Source organism: Carlito syrichta, unplaced genomic scaffold (genome assembly GCF_000164805.1).
Source record: "Carlito syrichta isolate Samal-C Ts95f unplaced genomic scaffold, Tarsius_syrichta-2.0.1 Scaffold316252, whole genome shotgun sequence".
Taxonomy (NCBI): Eukaryota; Metazoa; Chordata; class Mammalia; order Primates; family Tarsiidae; genus Carlito; species Carlito syrichta.
In genome coordinates this window covers 101,052-121,795 of record NW_007260348.1, presented here as the reverse complement: position 1 = coordinate 121,795, position 20,744 = coordinate 101,052, and the positions used below count along the sequence as shown (strand labels likewise).

General features: G+C 41.9%; 1 protein-coding gene across 2 annotated transcripts in view; it reads right to left on the bottom strand.

Annotated features, from left to right (window-relative positions):
* Window positions 1-20,331, bottom strand: part of SLC18A1 (solute carrier family 18 member A1) — a 32,959-nt gene extending 12,628 nt beyond the window's left edge. The window contains exons 1-10 of one of the 2 annotated variants that reach the window (XM_008073990.1): window positions 20,194-20,331; window positions 17,869-18,115; window positions 15,953-16,316; window positions 15,293-15,351; window positions 11,653-11,736; window positions 10,361-10,453; window positions 8,669-8,758; window positions 8,368-8,411; window positions 2,453-2,513; window positions 2,275-2,370 (exon numbers count right to left, since the gene is read on the bottom strand). In XM_008073990.1, the coding sequence (XP_008072181.1) occupies window positions 2,275-2,370; window positions 2,453-2,513; window positions 8,368-8,411; window positions 8,669-8,758; window positions 10,361-10,453; window positions 11,653-11,736; window positions 15,293-15,351; window positions 15,953-16,316; window positions 17,869-17,992 (1,015 nt within the window). In that variant the 5' untranslated portion in view covers window positions 17,993-18,115; window positions 20,194-20,331. Of the gene's footprint in view, window positions 1-2,274; window positions 2,371-2,452; window positions 2,514-8,367; window positions 8,412-8,668; window positions 8,759-10,360; window positions 10,454-11,652; window positions 11,737-15,292; window positions 15,352-15,952; window positions 16,317-17,868; window positions 18,116-18,890; window positions 19,083-20,193 lie in introns of both variants that reach the window. The other variant, XM_008073991.1, reaches the window with a different exon arrangement.
* Window positions 20,332-20,744: the final 413 nt, after the last annotated feature.

Below are 20,744 nucleotides of genomic sequence, written 5' to 3'. Positions count from 1 at the left end.
GGTGCGTCTCGAACCCGCGGGCTCAGGCAATCCACTCACCTCAGCCTTCCAAAGAGCGGGATTATAGGCTGAGCCACTGAGCACGGCTTTAAGTAATCTTTAAGAAGAGTCAGACTTTCCCTACAACTCTCCTCTTCACCTGAGCCCTTACCAGGGTCACCTTTAATGCCTCATTCACAGCAAAACAGGCTTTTTCTAACCGCTCCTCCAAATTCTTTCAGCCTCTACCCATTATCCAGTTCCAAAGCTGCATCCACATTTTCAGGTATTTATTATAGCAACAACTCTGCTTCTCAGAACTAATTTTCTGCTGGTGTAACAGAATACCACAGACTGGATAATTTATAAAAAGAGATTTGTTTAACTCATAATTCTGGAGACTGGGAAGTCCAAGGGCAAGGTACCAGCATCTGCTCGGCCATCTGGTGGGGGCCTTCTTTCTAAGTCATAACATGACCAAAGGGCATCACAAGGAGACAGAGCAGGCAAAAGAAGGACAGTGAGAGAGAGACAGAGAGAGAGAGAGAGAGAGAGAGAGAGGGAGAGAGAGAGAGGGAGAGAGAGAGAGAAAGAGAGAGAGAGAGAGAGAGAGAGAGAAAGAGAAGGGGTCAAACTCCATCCCCTTTATAACTAACCCACCTTCATGATAATGACCTTAATCTATTCATGAGGGTTGTACCGCCACGATCTCATCACCTCTTAAAGGTCCCACCTCTCAACACTGTCATACTGGGGACTGGGTTTCCAACACATTAATTTTAGGGGACACATTCAGACCAAACATAGCAAAGTTCAAAGAGGTTAAATAACTTATCCAAGGTCACAATCAGCAAGTGGCCAGACCAGGATTCAAATGTAGGTGGACCTGTTTTCAAAACCTGGGCAATTTCTTCCCTTTGGTGATTCTCCCTAGCACAAAATGAGCCACATACCAAGGGCTCTGTCACAGACTACACGTCATCCTCAAAAGTGTTGACTCCTGTGCTCTCCCTAACAACCACTCTTCATGTAGACCCATGGTTTTCAAAGTATGGCTATTGACTGGTAACATCAGCATCACCTGGAAACTTACTATGAATGAAACTTGTTTTTACTGTCACCCAGCAATCAGGGTTTTAACAAGCTCTCCAGGTGATTCTAATGTAATGGCTTGAGGGCCTTTGATGCCAAACTTTACAGACCAGACAGTATTGAGGAAAGCTGTAAAAGATAGTGATAACTGGTAACTGAGTAACCAATAACCGAGTAACTGGTAACCGAATAACAGGCTGGTAACTGGGCTGCTGGGGAAAGCTACTCTGTGCTGCAGGTGCTCACAAGCACCGAGAGCCTGAGTGGCCAGATTCTTGGGGCAGGGGATGCGTTATGTGCACTGAACACCGACTAATGCAATTAATTGTCATGGTCAGAAGCAGTCACAGCCCACAAAAATTCAATTTGGGGCCAGGAGTGCAGCTGGTAGCCTTGCTTAGAATTGTCCCCTAAAAAATTAGATTTGTTGCTTTTTACTGCATGATGAGCTATATCAGGCTCTTATCAGCTTCCCCTCTGGCCCCATGAGCCTCTTCTCCCTGCAGGGACAGAGCAATTTGCACGTAGCCTTCTCTGTCCCCTTTCCTCAGACTTCCTGGGAAGGGCTGGAGCCTCCTCTCCAAGCTCTCCTCTAAGTTACCACGTGGAGAAGAGGAGGCTGGGCTCACTACCCCGGGTCTGTAACTTTCCACTGAGCCCAGTGCCTTCCCTAAGGTACTACATAAGCACCTTTTTAGAAGTGAAGAGATAGCAAAAGGGCAATCTTGGGGACAGGAGTTGAAGAGGAGAGTATGGATGGTAATGTTAGTGCATATACTATTGTACATGATACAAAGCATGTCCACACCTCATGTCATTTATTCCTCAAATTTCCCTTTGAACTAAATAGTATTCTGATGCTCATTTTAGAGATGAGAAAAGTGACATTCAGAAATTTTAAGTGGCTTGCACGAGTTTACATAGGCAATCAATGGAGCTAAAACAAAAACCTAGGTCTTGGACTGGAACTCATTCTACTACATAGCTAAGTATGTCATTTCTTGATATCCCTCATCACCTACTCCCACCTCCCCTTTCTCACACTGCTTCTCTGAGGGACTGCCCACCCATGCGGGCTTGATTCATGGGTATAGACAAGGGAGGTCATTTTACAAGGGAAGCACACTGTCTCTGTGTGACATTGATGACCCGAGAGAAAGGGCCCACAGTACCCACCTCCTGCCCAGCCCGGAGGTTACTCACCTAGTTGCCACTCAGGGGAGCACATGGTCTGCATCATCCAGATGGGCAGTGTAGGTTCCAGGATGGCCACCCCCATGTTGGCAAAGCAAATGGACCCTGGGGAGACAGTTCTGTGAGCCACAGTGGCTGCCTGAGGCCCAGACTCTCCCAGCCCAATGGAAGACCATTGCCAGCTTACCGGCAGCCACCAGGATGTAAGGGTCTTTGAGAAGAGTAAAGAGCGGAGTTCCCTTGGTACTCTGCAAACATGAATGACAAAAACTACCATTTGTTCAGTGTATACATCTCTCCTATTTTCACAGGATCTGAGAATGTGTGGGCAGGGCCTTTGAAACCATCTACGTCTCCTCCTTTACACAAGACCAGGAAGCCCGAGTCCAGGGGAGAAAGTGACTTACTCGATGCCGCAGAGTGAGCTGGAGGCAGAGCCATCCCTGTGCGCAAGGCAGGCACTGTGGTAGTCACAGAGAGGGAGGTAACATATGGTTCCTGCCTTCAAATGACTGTCAACCAGGTCAGAGTAGACAGGTAGCAAGGTCAGGACTGGAGAACAGATGTCTGGACTCCTGGTCTTTTTTTGAGGGGTGGGGAACAGGATTTCACTCCGTCGCTCAGGCTGAAGATCATGGCTCACCACAGCCTCAAACTCTTGGACTTGGGCAATCCTTCTGCCTCAGCCTCCCAAGTAGCTGGGACTACATATGTACACCATGATGCCCAGCTTATCTTTCTATCTTTTGTCGCTTTGTTGCCCAAGCTGTCAAACTCCAGAGATCAAAAGATCCTCCTGTCTTGGCCTTCCAAAGTGCTGTGATTACAGGTGTCAGTCACTGTGGTTGGCCAACCCCTGGTCTCTCCACTAGTTCTCCCTGGCACTGTTTATGGAGGACAGAAATAGGCAGACGACCAAATCCCAAAAGTGAGCACAAAGTCCATAACTTAGAAAGCCTCTCAAGCTTTCTGAACTCTTTGTTCTGTTATGCAACACATCGGTATAGCAGGAGTATTTGAACACCTGGGTTAAAATGCCTTAATGTCCAGTTCCAATATACTCTCCCTCAAGACATACTCTCATCTCAGCTAAACTTGGTCACCCACCCAGGTGCATCCTTCCATGCATCCTGGCAGTCTCTCAACCATCATTATAACCTTAGTCTAAACTACCTATTTTCTATTTTCTCCTCTTCACAGTTCCACATCCATTCTTCAAAGTCAAGTTCAAGTGGCTTCTTTTCCACGGTGTTCCTTGACCAAGAAGATGGAGTCCCTCCCTCTCTCAAAATTCTTGAGCACTGTGTGCTAATCTTCGATGGTGTTTACTACATTCTATGTTGCAGCAGATTTAATAGTTTTGATATGATGGCCATCTCCACATACACACAGGGTAGATTGAGATATTGAGAAATCCTAAAACTAAAAAGGTTGCACACTCACCTCATATATAATTCATAATAAACTGATGTAGATCATAGAAATATATATAAAAAAATCCAATTAACTCTTGGACCCAAGGGTTTTACCATCTTCTAGGAATTTACTCCAATGATTACCACCAACATTGTAAAAATGTGTTACATAAGATTATTAATTGCAGCACTACCTGTACCTGCAAAGTATTGAAAACTACCAAAATGCCTAAACACAGGAGATTGAATAACATATGGTACATATATACAGCGGTGTGGGTATGTATGGACCTACAGCTGGAAAACAATTGAGAAGAACTCTATGAACAAATAGGGCGTGATTTTCAGGATATATCATTCAGTGAGAAAAAAAAATACAAAGAAAAATATATAGTATGTTACTTTCTATGTAAGAAAAAGGGTGAAATAAGCAAACACATAAACTATTTATTTTGGGGGAAAAAAAACACAAGTATACAAATGATAAACCAGAAAACAAAACAATCGGCTACCTATGAGTGGTAAGGGTGGGAAAGGAGGAGTGTAGAAAGACTGTAGAGGGATTGACACTCTCTGGGTATACCTTTTTGAATAATTTTGACTTTTAGATGACAACGTTCTATATATTCAAGAAATAAAATTATATGAGTGTATGGACTGAATTGTGTCTCCTGCAAAATTAACATGTCAAAATCCTAACCTCTAAAGTAATTGTATTTGGAAATAGGGTTTGTAGGGAGGTAACTAAGGCTAAAGAGGCCGTAAAGGGGGCCTAATCCAGTAGAATTGGTGTCCTTACAAGAAGAGGGAGGGAAACCAGAGCGCTCTCTCTCTGAGTGTGTGTGCACACACAATGAGTAAAGGCCATGTGAGGTCACAGTGAGAAGGCTGCAATCTGCAAGCCAAGAAAAGAGGCCTCACAAGAAACGAATCCTGACAGTACCTTGATTATGGATTTCCAGCCTCCAGAATTATGAGAAAAGAAAAATCTGTTGTTTAAGCCACTCAGCGTGTAGCATTTTGTTATGGCAGCTTGAACAAACTAATACAGTTAGCAAAAATGAAGAAAAGAACTAAAACTAAATGCCAAGAAAAACAAATGAACATAATTGAATCCTAAATTTGTTGTGTAGTATACAATTACATAAAGATGGAAGAAAAAACTAATGCAAATACAGTAATTTCTAAACACACTACTTTGGCTATATTCCCTAAGTCTAAGGGAAAAAGAACGTCAAACATTTTACTTCTTGGTAGGTTTGTTTTTTGTAATAGTATGGCTATATAAATTATATGTGTTATAGAATTGATTTTGGTAAGAGCCAGTATTCCTTCCATGAAAGAAGGGGATACAAGTGTGAGACGAGGGGACACAAGGAAAAATCCTGTGGAGTTGTGATGGAATGGAGGTTTCAGTATGAACTCATGTGTGTGCGTATATTAGCTCTGCCACTGAGATGGCTCAGAAACACAGAGCTCCTTGAGCACACTGAGCATGCTGAGTGCCTACATTTTGGTTTCTTTCTTTTTTTTTTTTTGAGTTGCAGTCTCACTCTGTCACCCAGACTGGAGTGCAGTGGCGTGCTCCCGGCCACTGCAGCCTCGACCTGCTGGGCTCCAGCGAAACTTCTGCCTCAGTCTTCCAAGTAGCTGGAACTACAGGCGCTCGCTACCATGTCCGGCTAATTTTTTGATTATTGTAGAGATGAGGTCTCGCCAAGTTTCCCAGGCAGGTCTCGAACCTGCAGGCTCAGGCAATTCACTCACCTCAGCCTCCCAAAGCATGGGATTACAGGCTGAGCCACCGAGCCCGGCTTACATTTTGGTTTCTAATCACCATTCCCCATGAAAAGGAACTTGGGCTCCTTGGAATAATGGTTGATTCCAAGAGTGGCGCAGACAAGGTATAAGATGAGCATGGGACATATTTTTGTATCAGAAAGTTTTGAAAAATGCTTTTAAAAAATGAGGTCATGTTAAAAGAGCCAGTTTGAAAGGTCTCCCACTTGCCGAAACTAGTACAATTTGAGCATCAAAATACATAAGAACAGTGATGAGCTAGAAGCCACGAAATAAAAAAGGAATTCATGAGTCCAAACTAATAATAAACAGATAAATAAATTATTATTTTTAAAATTTTTGAACATAATCACCTGTACATAAAATTATACATACCTATTTATATATAAATATTTATATACACATATATATATTATGTGTATAAAGAGAGAAAGGAATGGCTATTTCTTATAGCAAAATGCCAACTAATGATGTGGAGGTATTGAAGAAATAGAAAAACCAGCAATTTACAAACATTGTAGTACAGATTGGTTCAGTCAAGAATCATCATTGCTGGGTGAAGTGGCTCATGCCTGTAATCCCAGCACTTTGGGAGTCGAGGCAGGAGGATTTATTTAGCCTAGGAGTTCAAGACCAGCCTGGGAAACATAGCAAGACCTTGTCACTACAAAAAAAATTTAAAATTAGCCAGGCGTGGTGGCATGTGCCTGTAGTCCCAGCTGCTCAGGAGGCTGAGCTAGAGCCCAGGAGGTCAAGGTTGCTGTGAGCCATGATGGTGTCACTGTACTTCATCCTGGGTAACAGAGGGAGACCTCAACTCAAAAAAAAAAAAATCATCAGTGGATAATCATCAGTGGGAAGTTTGAGGAGAAGCAGGAGATGTACAGAATTTTACAGTGTCTTTCACAGATTATTTATGAGTTACAAGGTGAAAAATAATACATGATGGAGAAGTCAGGTAACACCTTGACCCAGTGATCAAAATTAATCCACTGAGAGGTGGATAGGCATTGTATGCCTACAGACGTGACTCTGAGAAGTATCACTTAATAATATTTTAATGGGTAGTACAAAACCTGTAGCTGATTATGAGGAAATATCAGACAAATCAAATTAAGAAATATTCTATAAAATAAATGTAGTCTTCAAATTTCCATGTCACGAAAGATAAAAAAAGGCTGAAGAACTTTTCCAGATTAAAGAGACTGGACACACAAACATATTATACAATCCTGAATGAGTTCTTCACTGGAGACATAAGAAAAAAAATTCTATGAAGGACATTACTGGGACAATTGACATAGAGTACTTACTGTAGATTAGATTAAAGTATTCCATCAATGTTAAGTTTCCTGATTTTGATAACAGTATTGTCATTACAAATAGATATATTTCTGTTCTTACACAGTATCAAGGGTTAAAAGAATGATATGATCAATCTACTCTCAACTGGTTAAAAAAAAGTAATAATAATAATAATGTGTGTGTGTGAGAGAGAATGGTTAAACACATATGGAAAAATATTTTTTAAAAATTGAGAATCAGTATATGGGAGTTCTCTGGATTGTGCTTACAAACTTTTTGTAAATTTGAAGTTATTTCAACATGAATGTTTTCAAAACCTAAGGAGGCTCTGATTTTTTTTTTTTTTTTTTTACCCCACAGTCAAATTTTTAAAAAAAAATATGTGTTGGGGCCCTGCTTTTATAGAATCTCAGGCTGGGCCTTCTTGTTAAGTAACTCACCCTGGTTGACACAGTGGATACTCAATAAACAGTGGGTAAACCACCTGGATGAATGCTCCTAGGCCAGACAGCTGCAGAAGAAGTGCTGGACCAAGCTTGTTCCAAGCCTGGGAGCTTGTGCAGAGAGTATTTGGTGCTCCTTGCTCTGGGGAGTCCTGGATGGGTGGCAAAGACTTCCCTCCCCAGTACATCCTATGCCTAAAACCAGTTCCCAAGGAGCAATATAATCTCAGCAGATTCTAGGAGGCTTCCAGTCGCTCTGGGGGAACTTGTACCCTAAAAGTGTTAATTATGTCATAGTTTCCAATTATTTCAGATTCTCCTCTGTTTACCCTCAATCTCATTATCTGTTGAATGAGGCTAAAAACCTGTTTTTTTCATGAAATTTATAGGATGCAGTATAGACAGTATGCTAAGCAGAGCTTCTGGAACATAATACCAAACAGCCCTGAAGAACTGTCAGGTATTAGTGTAATTACTTCTGAAATACCTTGGTGGACTGCAGGGTGCAAAGTCAAGGTCTTCAGATCAACCTTTCTTATATTCTACTCACTTTCTTATTTTTCCTTCTTCATGGTTTGATATGGATTTTCCAGAGTCATTTTTTATCTTAGAGTCAGACAAAACCAATTCTGCTATTTATTCAATGTGACAGAATGACAGTCTGTTAGGAATGGTCTTGGTGGACGTCTTTTATTGGGGGGAGAGGTTGTCTGGGTGGCCTCCATGGCCTTCTCTATCTCTGAGATGATGGTACAACTTTGAAGGCCTCTGTAGCCTTCTCTATCTCCGAGATGATGGTACAAGTCTGAAAGTCATTATCTCCTAGTTCTAAGAGAGAGAGAGAGAGAGAGAGAGAGAGAGAGAGGGGAGAGAGAGAGAGAGAGAGAGTGTGTTCTGTACAGCTTTTTTGATTCTTCATAAGGCCCTTCCTCCATCTTTGTCCATCATCAGGACAAATACCCTCAACCTTCCCCATACTCCCCTAAATGTAATTCTATCTGGGAATCCAAGCACAGTCCTCACTCTTCCTGACTCTATTCCCCTTCACCTTCTTTCTAACGGCTTGACAGGCCTGCCTAGATCCCTGCACTTAGCCATCCTTACATATCTCTTAGCAATAGGACTTGGGGTCTACTTACCTCGGGAGAGACTTTGGAAGGCTGGAGGATGCAAAGCTGGAGTGCTAAGAACAAAGAAGAGAGACAGTACAGTTTGTCCACTGATTAGTTGGGGGCTCCAAAACCAACCACACTGCTACCCTCCTATCTCATACAAGACTTTCTCCCTGAGTTTCTTCCTTCTTTCCTAGCTTGGGGTAGCCCTTGATCCATCAAAACATGTCTACACCACCCATTATTAGCCAAGACTGACACCATAGCATAATGTAGTCCCAACCTTTTCTGGGCTATCACCTGCCTGGGGGATCTAATAGTGACTTACCACCATCCATCAGTGCCAGGAAGGCCAGGATGAGGAAGGGAGCAGACTTCCCAACGAACTCATACATCACACTTCCAAAGGGAGCTCCCACTGAAAATCAAAGCAGATTGCAGAAATGAGGACTAATCTCATCCAGTGGGACTTTTTCATATCTACCCAGTGAGCATTTACAAAAGGCCTTCTAGGGACTAAGATTCAGAGATAGAGAAAGCAGAATCCTTGTCCCCCAGTGAGCTCACTTTCTAGTGGAGAAAATATGTGTGTGTGTGTGGGGGGGGGGTGATCCAAATAATTTGATCATAGAGAAAAGTTTGACATCAAAAGGTTACATGCATAAATGATTATGTAAGTCCAGTGGAGTGGATCAGGAAGTCCAGGTAGCCACAAGCACTTTGCCAAGTGCATAGTACCTGGTAGAGAAGAGGCTCGTGTGAAGAACACGGAGGTGTCAGAAAAGAGAGTGTATTGGGGAAGAAAGAGAAGAAAGTAGGTGTTATTAGAGTATGAATGTTTGGGAGGAGAGTAGAGGTGGGTAAGGCTGAAGGCATTAAACCAAGGCCATTAAACCAAGAGAAGAAAGTGGGTGTTATTAGAGTATGAATGTTTGGGAGGAGAGTAGAGGTGGGTAAGGTTGAAGCCATTAAACCAAGGCCCCCATATATTCCAGATGAGGCATCTTCTTGGCCTTGTGGCCAAGGAGAAACATCAGAGAACCACCAGCTCTGCACTCAGGATTCTTCAGGTGGAACCATGGAAGAAGGAGGGAATGTGAAAGAGCTCAGACAAGAGGCTGGAGTCATATTCCAATGAAGAAGCGAAGAGGAGCCAGGAGTAGCTGTTGAGGATATAACAGGCTTATTCATTTGGGAGAGAGCGGTAATGAAGGAGGCTGAGATGCACCAAAGTTTTCGCCTGGCTATTTGGGGTGACAGATCCCAACAGATAACAAGGTTTTGCTTCCCGTAGCTCCCCACAGTGGTAGAGGGTGGGGCCTAGGCCAGCAAAAAGACTTTTGATGTTTTCTCTTCAATGAGTTTGTAAGCTCTGAGAGGGCAGTAACTGTGTCTGGACTTCTCACCTATATCCCCTCTGTGCTAGCTAGTAAGTGCTCAGTGAAATGATGTGGTTTGTCAGTTAAGTCACATGAGCGATGAGCCTCAAAGAACAAGTAATTCTATGGTTTGGAGCTTGGAATTCTCAGTCCAGGAAATCCGAGTCTGTATCCTGTCTCTGGCATTTCCTAGCTATGTAACTCTGGGTGGCTATTTGGCCTTTCTTGTCCTCATCTCTGTAATGGGGCAATCATTCCTTATAGGATGGTGGTGAGGAATACAAGAGTTATGTCTGTGATGAATTTAGCAGAGAACCTGGCAAAGAGAAAACTCTGGTCGTGCGTGGAAGCAGAGGTGAGGCAGGCGGTGGCTGCTGACATGGGGAAGTTTATTCCCTCTAACAGGTTGGGTTTCTGCACCTTTCCCAGACCCTTGTGCATTATTTAGCTTCTTAAGGGTAAATAAATTTCACCTTTCCTCAGTAATATTCCTGAAGGAATCAAAATATGAGTGGGCCAGGAAGGGAGAGAAAAATGTTCGTCTTCCAAGATCTCAGGAACACCTGCTAGTTGGGGCCATCTTCGGAGGGTCTATGGTACCCACTCTCCAGAACCTAGAGTTCCAGTTAAGTGCTACTCACCCAGTACTCCCAAGGCCAAGCCCCCCAAAGCAACTCCCATGGCTCGTCCTCTCTCGTAGTCATCTGTGTAGACACTTGCTAGCATCCCAAGACCTGTACAGAGAGTGACAGACAGAGGTAGCACACAGGAGCTCTATCCACTTCTTTCAGTCCTTGACCCCTGTTCTATTCTATCTTCAGAAGACATCTTAGCTAGAGTTTCAGTATGAGGGGTTTTACGAAACTTAACACATAGAATTTTGCAGATACCACCCCCCAAGGATCTCTCAAACATCTACATTGCTCACTCCTTCTGTTCAGAATATTGTTGGAAGTGCAAAGACCTCTGGAAAGTATAACATTGTCTGACTAGACCACATTTCATAGCGTTTTGTCATTTCCTAGCACATTTCCCTGAATGGAGGGATTATGGAACAGGTCAGGGAAAGGAAAATCTGGGAGTGCAGAGGCTGTTCTTATTCAACAGATGTCTAAGGAAGAGCTTAAGAGCACTGAGGACCTAGGAGAGAGTGTGGGCTAGTGCTGTACAGCAGTTGCCCTCTTGGGCCCAGTTAGTCATGTGTAAAAGACATAAAATACTGGCCTGCAAACCCAGCACTTTGGGAGGCTGAGGCAAGTGAATTGCCTGAGCCCGTGGGTTCGAGACCAGCCCGGGCAACTTGGAGATATCTCATTTCTACAATAAATCAAAAATTAGCTGGGTGTGGTAGCATGTGCCTGTAGTTCTGGCTACTTGGAAGACTGAAGCAGAAGAATCACCGAAGCCCAGCAGGTCGATGCTGGGGTGGCCATGAGTGTACCACTGTACTCCAGCCTGGGCGACAGAGACTCCAACTCAAAAAAAAAAAAAAAAAGACATAAAATACTGACTTCATAGAATTATATTCACTATTGTATTTGGCAATACTTTGCAAACTGTGGTGGTATTACTGGTAGCATAAACATGACTGTTTCTATAAGATTTCAAGAGGGGGACACAGAAAGGACCATTGAGTGGTACTAAATAAAAGCTTAACCTTCATGGTTTTACCATGGGTGTGTTCTGACCTGAGCTAGCTGTGTCTGAATATTTCTAGAGGAAGTCATGTCGAGCTTAGGGATTTGTGAGCCTCACTGGCAACTCTGAAATTACTTGGTTTCTGAATCACAATTTCTACCTACTAGGATGATATCTTCCTTAACTTATTCTTATAAACCTTATAGAGTCTGAGCTAGTAAGAGATGTTTGTGTGTATACTTGTGTGTGTGTGCATGTGTACATGTGTGTGCATGATGGAAGATGTCAGGGTCACCTGCAACAGAAGAAAATGAAGATCCAATGCCTTGAAGGGTCCGAGCCACGAAGAGCAGGTTATAGGTGCCGGAGAAAGCAAACACTGGGCAAAGAGAACAGCAAGAATTCCTCAGTTAGCAAGTTGCCTTTGCTTCCAGTCACAGAAGACATGCCCATGATAGTGCAGATATGAGTCACTATGCCTGTGTTTTAATAAAGCATGAAGATTACTCCCTGTTTCTGGAGTTGGCTTTTTAATCTATCACCTCTCTAGTAGGACTTCTTTTTTAAGTGAAAAGAATACTGAGAAACCACAGAAGCATCAGCCAAGTCACCAAACAGTGGATGGAAGGCTGGGTCTCTACATTTCTTGCTGAAAGCCCAACATCCTGTTCACTGGAATCAGGAATGTCTATGAAGCACAGTGTCCTAGACTGGTAACTGGTTTTTAGACCCTACTCTTGGATTCTCCATGTGCAACACTCAGATCTGGTCTTTGCCATTGCTGGGTCCCTGGGATTACCTGGAATACAGTGACAATAAATTACGTGCTTCAAGGACTGTAGCCATTGAGTAGAAAATAACATCTTGTGATGCAGTTAGATCCTTCCCCTTACCTTATATTGGAAGACCTCTTAACCACATCAAATCAGTATTTATTCAATTGTACTGAACATGCAGCTCTGCTAGACTCTGGCAAATGTGAAATTAAGAGAATATCCAGTTCTTGTCCTTGAAGAGGTTCAGTCTATTGGAGACCAACACATATGAAAGTGAGAACCAACAGGAATATGTTATCAAAAACTAAATTACAGGGCACTGGTGGTCAAGGAAGTAAGTCTAGACATGTCTCACCTCCAATTCCAGAGCAATGTCTCCTAAAATAAGAAGAATTCTACCCCCCTTAAAACTGTCTGAACCAGAATAACTGTAATCCCGTTGCCCACTCATTACAGATGTCTTTGGTTGTGCTCATAATCTTTTCCCACTAATCCTTCACATGATCACACTGAGCTACTCCTTGTCTCCCAAACATGCATATTCTTTGTCTCTCCTTTCCTAGCCTCTATTGTCTTTTTCTCAGGCTTTCTGATTTCCAATCTCTTTAATCTACTATCCCTAAACTGAAGAGTGACCAACTTGTCTTGGCTTGCCCAAAACTTTCTTGGTTTTAAAATTGAAAGTGAAAACAAAACAAAACAAAATAAAAACAAACCCCACACAGACACACACACAATCTGAAAGCCTTACAATCTGGGAAGCCCCCTCCTATGGTTTGAATATGGGTTGCTCGTCCCCACCAAATATCAGGTTGAAATGTGATCCCTAACGTTGGAGGTGGGGTCTAATGAGAGGTGTTCCTGTCATGGAGACAAATCCTTCATGAACTAATACCCTTCCTGGGGTGTGAGTTCTTCCTCTACAGTTCCCTCAAGAGCTGGTTGTTAAAAAGAGCCTGGCATCTCCCCTCTCTCTTTTTCTTTTCCACGTGATCTCTGCACAGCTGACTTCCCTTCACCTTTCAGGATGAGAGGAAGTAGCCTGAGGCCCTCACCAGAAACTGATGCGGCGCCATGCTTCTTTTACAGTCTGCAGAACCATATGCCAAATAAACCTCTTCTTTATAAATTACTCAGCCTCAGGTATTTTTTCATAGCAACACTAAATGCACTAAGACGCCCCTCAATCCCAGACAAACCAGGATAGTTGGCCATCCTATGTAAGAAAACCAAGGCAACTTTCTTTTCACTTTGTACCCCTTATATGGGCTACCATTTCACTCCTAGTTACATTAAGTATGGTTCCTAGTTTGGGGCTGCTGGGGGATGGCTAGTTTAAGGGTAGTAAAAGGCATCAGCAACCTCTTTTAACTATTTTTTAAAACACTGGGTTGGGAATAGTGGCTCACACCTGTAATCCCAGCACTTTGGGAGGCTAAAGCAGGAAGATTGCTTGAGCCCAGGAGTTTGAGACCAAACGAGATAACATAGCAAGACTTCGACTCTACAAAAAAAAATATCAAAAACGTAATCAGGCATGGTGGTGAGCGCCTATAATCCCAGCTACTCGGAGGGCTGAGGTGGAAGGATCACCTGAGTCCACGAGGTTAAAGCTATGATCATGCCACTGCCCTTCAACGTAGGTGACAGGATGAGACCTGACTTGAAAATACATTTAAAAAATAACTAAATAAAAATAAAATACTGAACGTTGTTACAAGGATACTGTAAACACATAATATGTGTTTTTTGTTTTCTTTTAAAGCTAAAATCAGCATGATAACACTGGTTATTTCATGGAAACTAACTATTTAACACATATAGTTTGGTAGATAAGAAAAGCATTTAAAATATGAGTTCTTGGCAGAGAATTAGGCAAAGACCTTATGCTAAAGATTTGGGGATCCAGCACTACACTGCAGTGTCTTATTTTGCAGGGCATTTGCCAAGTTTCTCCAGGCAATCATCCTGCATTCCTGATACCTAGAACCGTGTCTTTCTATTCTTTATGTGACAATGGCCATCCAGGCATAATAATGTGCTTCACAAAGTTTTATTTCCAAAAAACTTTCCATTTTAAGTCTTATATGATGAAATAGGGCACGCTATTGTTTTTTTTAATTTGTTATCTTGTGTAGGCTGGGTTTCTAGAAGTTCCGTGAACACTGCTGACTTGAATTTCCTCATTTTCTGTGAGTCAGCTGGAACTTTACATGTAAGATGTGGTTCTCAGACAAAAGTTGACATCTCAAGTTCTTGCACTATACAACCTTCCAGCTTGGAATGCAACAAGTTCTTGTTAAACATTGGGTTGAAAGGAGTTAAGTCCTATATTGGGAAGGAAGGAAAGTTGAGGAAGAGGAACAGAGAAAGCAGATAAGTAACAGAAAGGTAATAAGATAAACATGAGGGAGAAGAAGGTGTGTTAGAATCAGCAGAGTCATAGAGTCATCAGGAACCAAAAGTGCATTCACCTTCTCTGCATAACCCCCCAAGGACTAACCCCCATTCATTTCTTCTTCCTTTACTTCTCAGGGTCCATTTCCAGACGTATTTTTCTCACTACTTTTATTCCATCTCCATTTTATTAGAAAGATTTAACTGATACTGAATAGACTATTTGTCTTTCTCTTTCTTGCTTCTTTAGCAAATGTACTTTCCTAAGCTATAACCTTTAACGTCCTTAACTGGAAAGCAGTAGGCTTTTTTTGAATTTCCAGATGCTATTGTTTAATTTCCATTTTTTTTTTGTTAGCTGCCCTTTGCCATGGCATATCAAAATAATATGATCTTTTCCCAAAGATGGGAAGTATGTATTAAGCCCGCTCAAGGGATTACTGATAGACACACACACACACACACACACACACACACACACACACACACACACACACACAGCATACACATTCAAACAGCCTTCATGACTTCCCAGCTGAAATATCTGTTCTTCTATAGCAAAATAGACAAATTCCAACTAGACTTTATTGCCACTACTGTTCTAGTCTCCATATCCCAAACTGTAAAGCATTAAACCAATGTCCCAGTTGGCTTAATCAGATGCCTAATTACTCTCAGGGCTGTGCTGATATCTATACTGCATTCACATGATAAAATCAAAAGTAATCAGCAAGGGAAGAAAAGAGGAAGCAAATTACTTACTAACTGTGGAGAGAAACATGATAACAAAGCCAGCAAACATGGGAATGTGATATCCAATCCTAATAGAGAATTGAAAAAAAAGATACAACTCCAATAGGCATTCATATACTTGGACTACATTTTCTAATGTAAATGGGAGCAGAGATGCAGATTTTTGAGCACATGGTGAAACATGACTCTGGATTCAGGTTTGGAGATGGAATATGACATGTGAATAAGTACAATAACATAAACAGACTTGCAAATGTAGCTGTAGACAGTGGTCAAAATTGTCATTTCCAAAAAAGATAGTCTAGGTAGACTGTATATCCCGTTAAAATGTCAGGATAATCCTAAACACAATGACGGGGAAACCAGCAGTCTAGATTAGACGACTAGATAAAATGGTCCTATTCCCACCCTCGTCCCATTCAACATCAACAGTGCACTGCTGTTCACTGGTTCTCTTCTTGGTACTCAATATTCAGAATATCACTAAGAAAATCTGAAGCCCATGACACTTCATCAGTAATGTGTCATCCTTTAGGGTTACCAGCTTTTCAAATAGCTGGCTCCCCTGGCACCAAACAAGTGAGCACTCCTTTTTCCCTTCTAATCACTTTTGTCCTCCTATTCCAGTGCTCTTGAATACCCTGCTAAGCACTGCAGCCACTAAGATACCTGTTGGTGAGAGGTCCCACAAATGGGTTGACCAGAAGTTGCATCATGGCCTTTGAAGCAAACAGAACCCCAACCCGAATGTTCTCTTGCTCCAAGAACTCTGTGCCTTGCAAGCAGTTGTTTGTCTGTGCTGAGATGGCTTCAGTGACTGGAGGGGGAACAGTGCCAGAAGTGCCATTGGTCCATGCTGTGCCGCTGGGTGCACTTTCTTCAACAGCTACAGTGTTGTTGTCAAAGAAGGAAAAGATGGTGGAAAAGGCAGGAGAGGCCAGGGCAGGTGAGGAACTTCTGGCATGGCCAAGGTGCAGAGAAGAGTTGCCTTCTTTGAACTCCGTGGCATATAGGAAGGTGGGCACAATAGGCACTGGAAATCAAGGAGGACAAGTGATGGAAGCTAAGGACAGATTGTCATTTTACCACCATTAAGTTCAGGGACATTATGATGGAGTTCATTTTTATGATCAGGGATGGTGTCTCAGCGACACAATTTAGCCCACTGAAAGATTGTGCCTGCCCAAATTATTCTGTTAGCTAAAGGACCTAAATTCTGATCATCATACAGTTAATCCCTATTATTCATAGATTCCATACAGGCTAATTTGCCTACTTACTAAGATTTATGTGTCACCCCCAAATCAACGTGCGCTGAACTATCACGATTTTTCACAGAAATGTCCAGCTGAGGCGGAACAAAGCGGGCTCTGCCTTCCTGTTTCAGCTCTCACACAAACATGACCAAAGAATGGGGATGGGAGGAGACAGGGCAGGATGGTGATAAAAGCCCCAGCTCTGGGACCCTTAGACAGGGCTTGAATCCCAACTGACACCCATTATCAGGGTGGTCTCGAGCAAATCATTTAACACTTCTGAACTTCTTTTTCTCTCTGGTAAAGAAAATAGAATTTACCAGGATGCTTAGCATTTAAGATTATAACCTACGTGTGTGTGATTCTTCTAAGAGCAAGATTCAGCAGTATACACGAATCCAGTGTGTACACCAACTTTATAGGACATAATTTTAACTATTGAACCACCAATAATGAGAACTGACTATACTGGCTTAGCAACATGTCTCAGGGAGATTCTTATTTAAAAGCATAGGCTATGTGTGGTGGCTCATGCCTGTAAGCCTAGCACTTTGGGACGTCAAGGTGGGAAGATTGTTTGAGCCCAGGAGTTCAAGACTAGCCTAGGCAACATAACGAGACCTCGTCTCTACAAAAAATAGAAAAATCATTAACCAGGTGTGGTGGCGTGTGCCTGTAGTCCCAGCTACTCAGGGAACTGAGGCAGAAGGATTGCCCGAGCCCAGGAGTTTGAGGCTGAAGTGTGCCATGATCACGCCACTACACTCCAGTCTGTGTGACAGAGTGAAACCTCAACACAAATAATAATAATAATAAAATAAAAGCATATATTTTATCCAGGAAGGGCAATCTATTAGTGCCCATTTATACAGTGGTAGAACTTAATGTAATGATTAAGAGAGTATCAACTAGAAAAAACTGGACTGCCAGGGAAAGATCCGCAAGAAAGGTGGGTCTTTTTAAGGAGTTGGATGTCCAAATAAAGTATGCCACCTTGGAAAGGCAACAGTGAGACAGACACTCGAGTCATCAGCACCTTGGGAAGACAGGAAGGAAAGTGCGACCAATTCTGGCTCCCAGTCACCTTATTTTCTGGTCAGACACTCTCTAAACCTCTTCTTTGAATCTCTGGAATCCTTTAGCAATGGTCGCCAATCTTCAGATTCCATTGGCCACCGTTTGTTTTCTAATCCCTAGCAGCCTCTGCATGTTTTTCAGCATTAAAAGTAAAATTCTCAAGTGCACTCACTGCTGAAATTGAGCAGGGTGTGTGTAGCCTGCTGGGGCCCACAGTAAATTATCTCTCAGCACAAAGACCCCCAAACGTACCCACCACAGTAAGCAGCATGTTGTCCAGGAGCAAAGCCACGAACACCACCACCAGCACCAGCTGCCGGGATGTCCTCCCTTCCCTCAGCAACCGCTGCGGAGCGTCCAGAACAGTCCGGAGCATGGTTAGGGCTGGGCTGGGGGAGTCTTCTCCTTCAGGTTCCTAGGGTGGGGCCTGTGACAGCTACAGGTGTTCTGCAGCCTTTACAGGAGACGGGGGGACGTCTACCCAGATGAGCGAAACTCACTATTAAAATGAAAAGTATAAAGGGTTGCAAGTAGTGGGATGGTATTCAGAAGTTTTTTGTGTCTATATCGCTGTTCACTTCTAATTCTAATTCCTCTCAATACCTCTACCTGGTTCCCAGGACACCTTTCAGGTAAACACGGCTTACCAGCTATTTATAGCTGGAATTATACCTAGCATATTAAACAGACACTACAGATTTCCCAGTCCTGTGTCTCTCAAACATCAGACATTTATTTACTTATCACCTTGATGGTTTATGTCAGATATGAGGACTACCTTTACCATTTTACTTCATCTTTTCCTCCAAGTTCACTCTTTTAAAATATTGAAATACTGCTAGGCATAGTAGTATGCCTGTAGTCCTAGGTACCTAGGAGGCTGAGACAAAAGGATCACTCAAGCCCAGGAGTCTGAGTCCAGACTGGGAACATAGCAAAACCTTATCTCAAAAAAAAAAGTAAAAAATTAAAAAACCACAACATAAATATTGAAATAAAAAGTAATTTTATGAGGCATATTAAAAATATAGATAGTGTCTATATATCACCCAAAAATTATGGTCTATGCTTCTTTTCTTTTTTCTTTATTTCAATAGCTTTAGGGAGTACAAATAGATTTTGGTTACATGGTTGCACTGTAGAGTGGCAAAGAAGTCTGAGTTTTAAGTGTACCCACTACCCCTAATAGTCTATGTTCTATGAACCACCCCAAAATATCTCATATGGCACAGTGTCACTTGACTGCCCACTGAAAAACATTGGCCTAGACCAACCTTCATCTCACAGATGAGAAATCAGACTCTGGGGGTTAAGAGATTTATTTTGGGTCACACAATTAGTGTCAAACTGGGATAAAATCCCAAGCTTTTAAACTTTCAGGCTTACAGTCTGCCATTTTCCCTTGCTCTGCGACACTCTCATTCTTTTGTTTAAACTATAAACCCTGCTCAGAAAGGTACATTACTCTATGTAAATAAAATACTAACTTCCACGGTTAGTTTTCAATTTAGTATTTTATATCATTAGCCATCATTAAGTCACAGTTTCACAGTACCTTGTCGAACTTCAGGTAATAACAGTTTCTGTGGAAAATTTAATGTTCTTTTACTAAGGCTTCAGTTGTGAATTCAACAGTACCAATCATTTAAATTTTAAAATAGATTGCTGTCATGAAATATATCAGGTTCTAAAAATGGTGTGCCCTTTGACTTGGTAACTCTATTTCAAGATACCTATCCTAAGAAAATGATCAGAGGTGAAGCCAAAGCTTTATGTTAAAAATTATTAGTTTTACATATTAGTGAAAGAAATGAAACATTATAATGATGGAAACCTAAGCAGCTCTTAAAAATTATGTTTTTAAATACTTTTACTTACTCAGAAAATACCATTAATATAATGTTAAGCCTAAAAGGATATTAAACTGTATTAACAGCTTGACCTCATGTAAAAATAAATATACATGTATATTTTTGAGAGACTAGAAAGTTTCTTAAATGCCACTATGTATAATTCATTAATTAAATTTATATTCTTTTTCCTTATCTGCAATTTCCAAATATCCTATAATGACTACTTGGTAATTCAGGAAGTAAACAATTTTAAATAGTTATCACCGGGGTTCAATAATCAGCCTTGAATGTTGGAAGTATCCCAAGCATTGGGCTACTCTGTTCTAAGCCCAGGGCTGGAAAAACATCTTCTAGGCTACAAGTGCAAGTGACCAAGGTCCCGAGTGAACCAAATTCCCAATAAATTTTAATCAAAAAGCACATATTATTAAGACCCTTCATTTCTCTATATAAATAAGGTATTTTCAAACGCAATTGTACTTAGAAGGATGAAAATAAGAGACTAAAAGCAAAGAAATGGAAAACTAAAAGATATAAAACAGAATGCAGTACTACCAAGAGAGAAAGGGAGAGGAAAAATAACCACAACAAAAACAAAACAAACAAAACCAGGAATTTGCCAACAAATCAATCGTAAACTTTACTTTATAATCAGAAGAGTCTGATTAGAGGCACAAATTACAAGGAAGGATTGCATTTGTCCAGAGAAAGAAAAAAATCTTACCTTTGAGTCCATCTTGGTGTGTGGCACTCAGGTATTGGCAGCTGTTAGCAAGACTGCAGGGACTCTGTTCGCTGAAAGTGGATGTGCTGATGGATTTATTGCCACCTGTTATTTGAGGATGCTGTGTGCGTGTGTGTGCACGTGAGTGCGTGCGCGCACACATGTGCCCTTTGTCCACAAAGACTTAATTGTAACCTCCAGCAGGTTTCATTCAGACCCTTAGCGCCCTGTGTCAAAGGCAGGAAGGCAGGGCTGGATAGGAAAAAGAGAGGGGAGATATTATCCTAAGCATAATGGCACTGGGCTGCGCTGCTTTTCATCTGTGCTCGTCTATCATTGAACTTTTTAACTCTTGCCTGGTCTGAATAAAAATTGGAAGACAAGATGGAACCACAGTATACTTGCTACTGTCCCTTGCTGCTTAGTCAAAGAGGCCCCAGGTACCCCACTTGCATCCTGGAGAGAAACAAGTCTATCTAAAAAAAGAAATCTATGCATGTTGTTTTCAAGCCATAAAAATTCGACATCTATGACCTCGGTAAAGACACAGA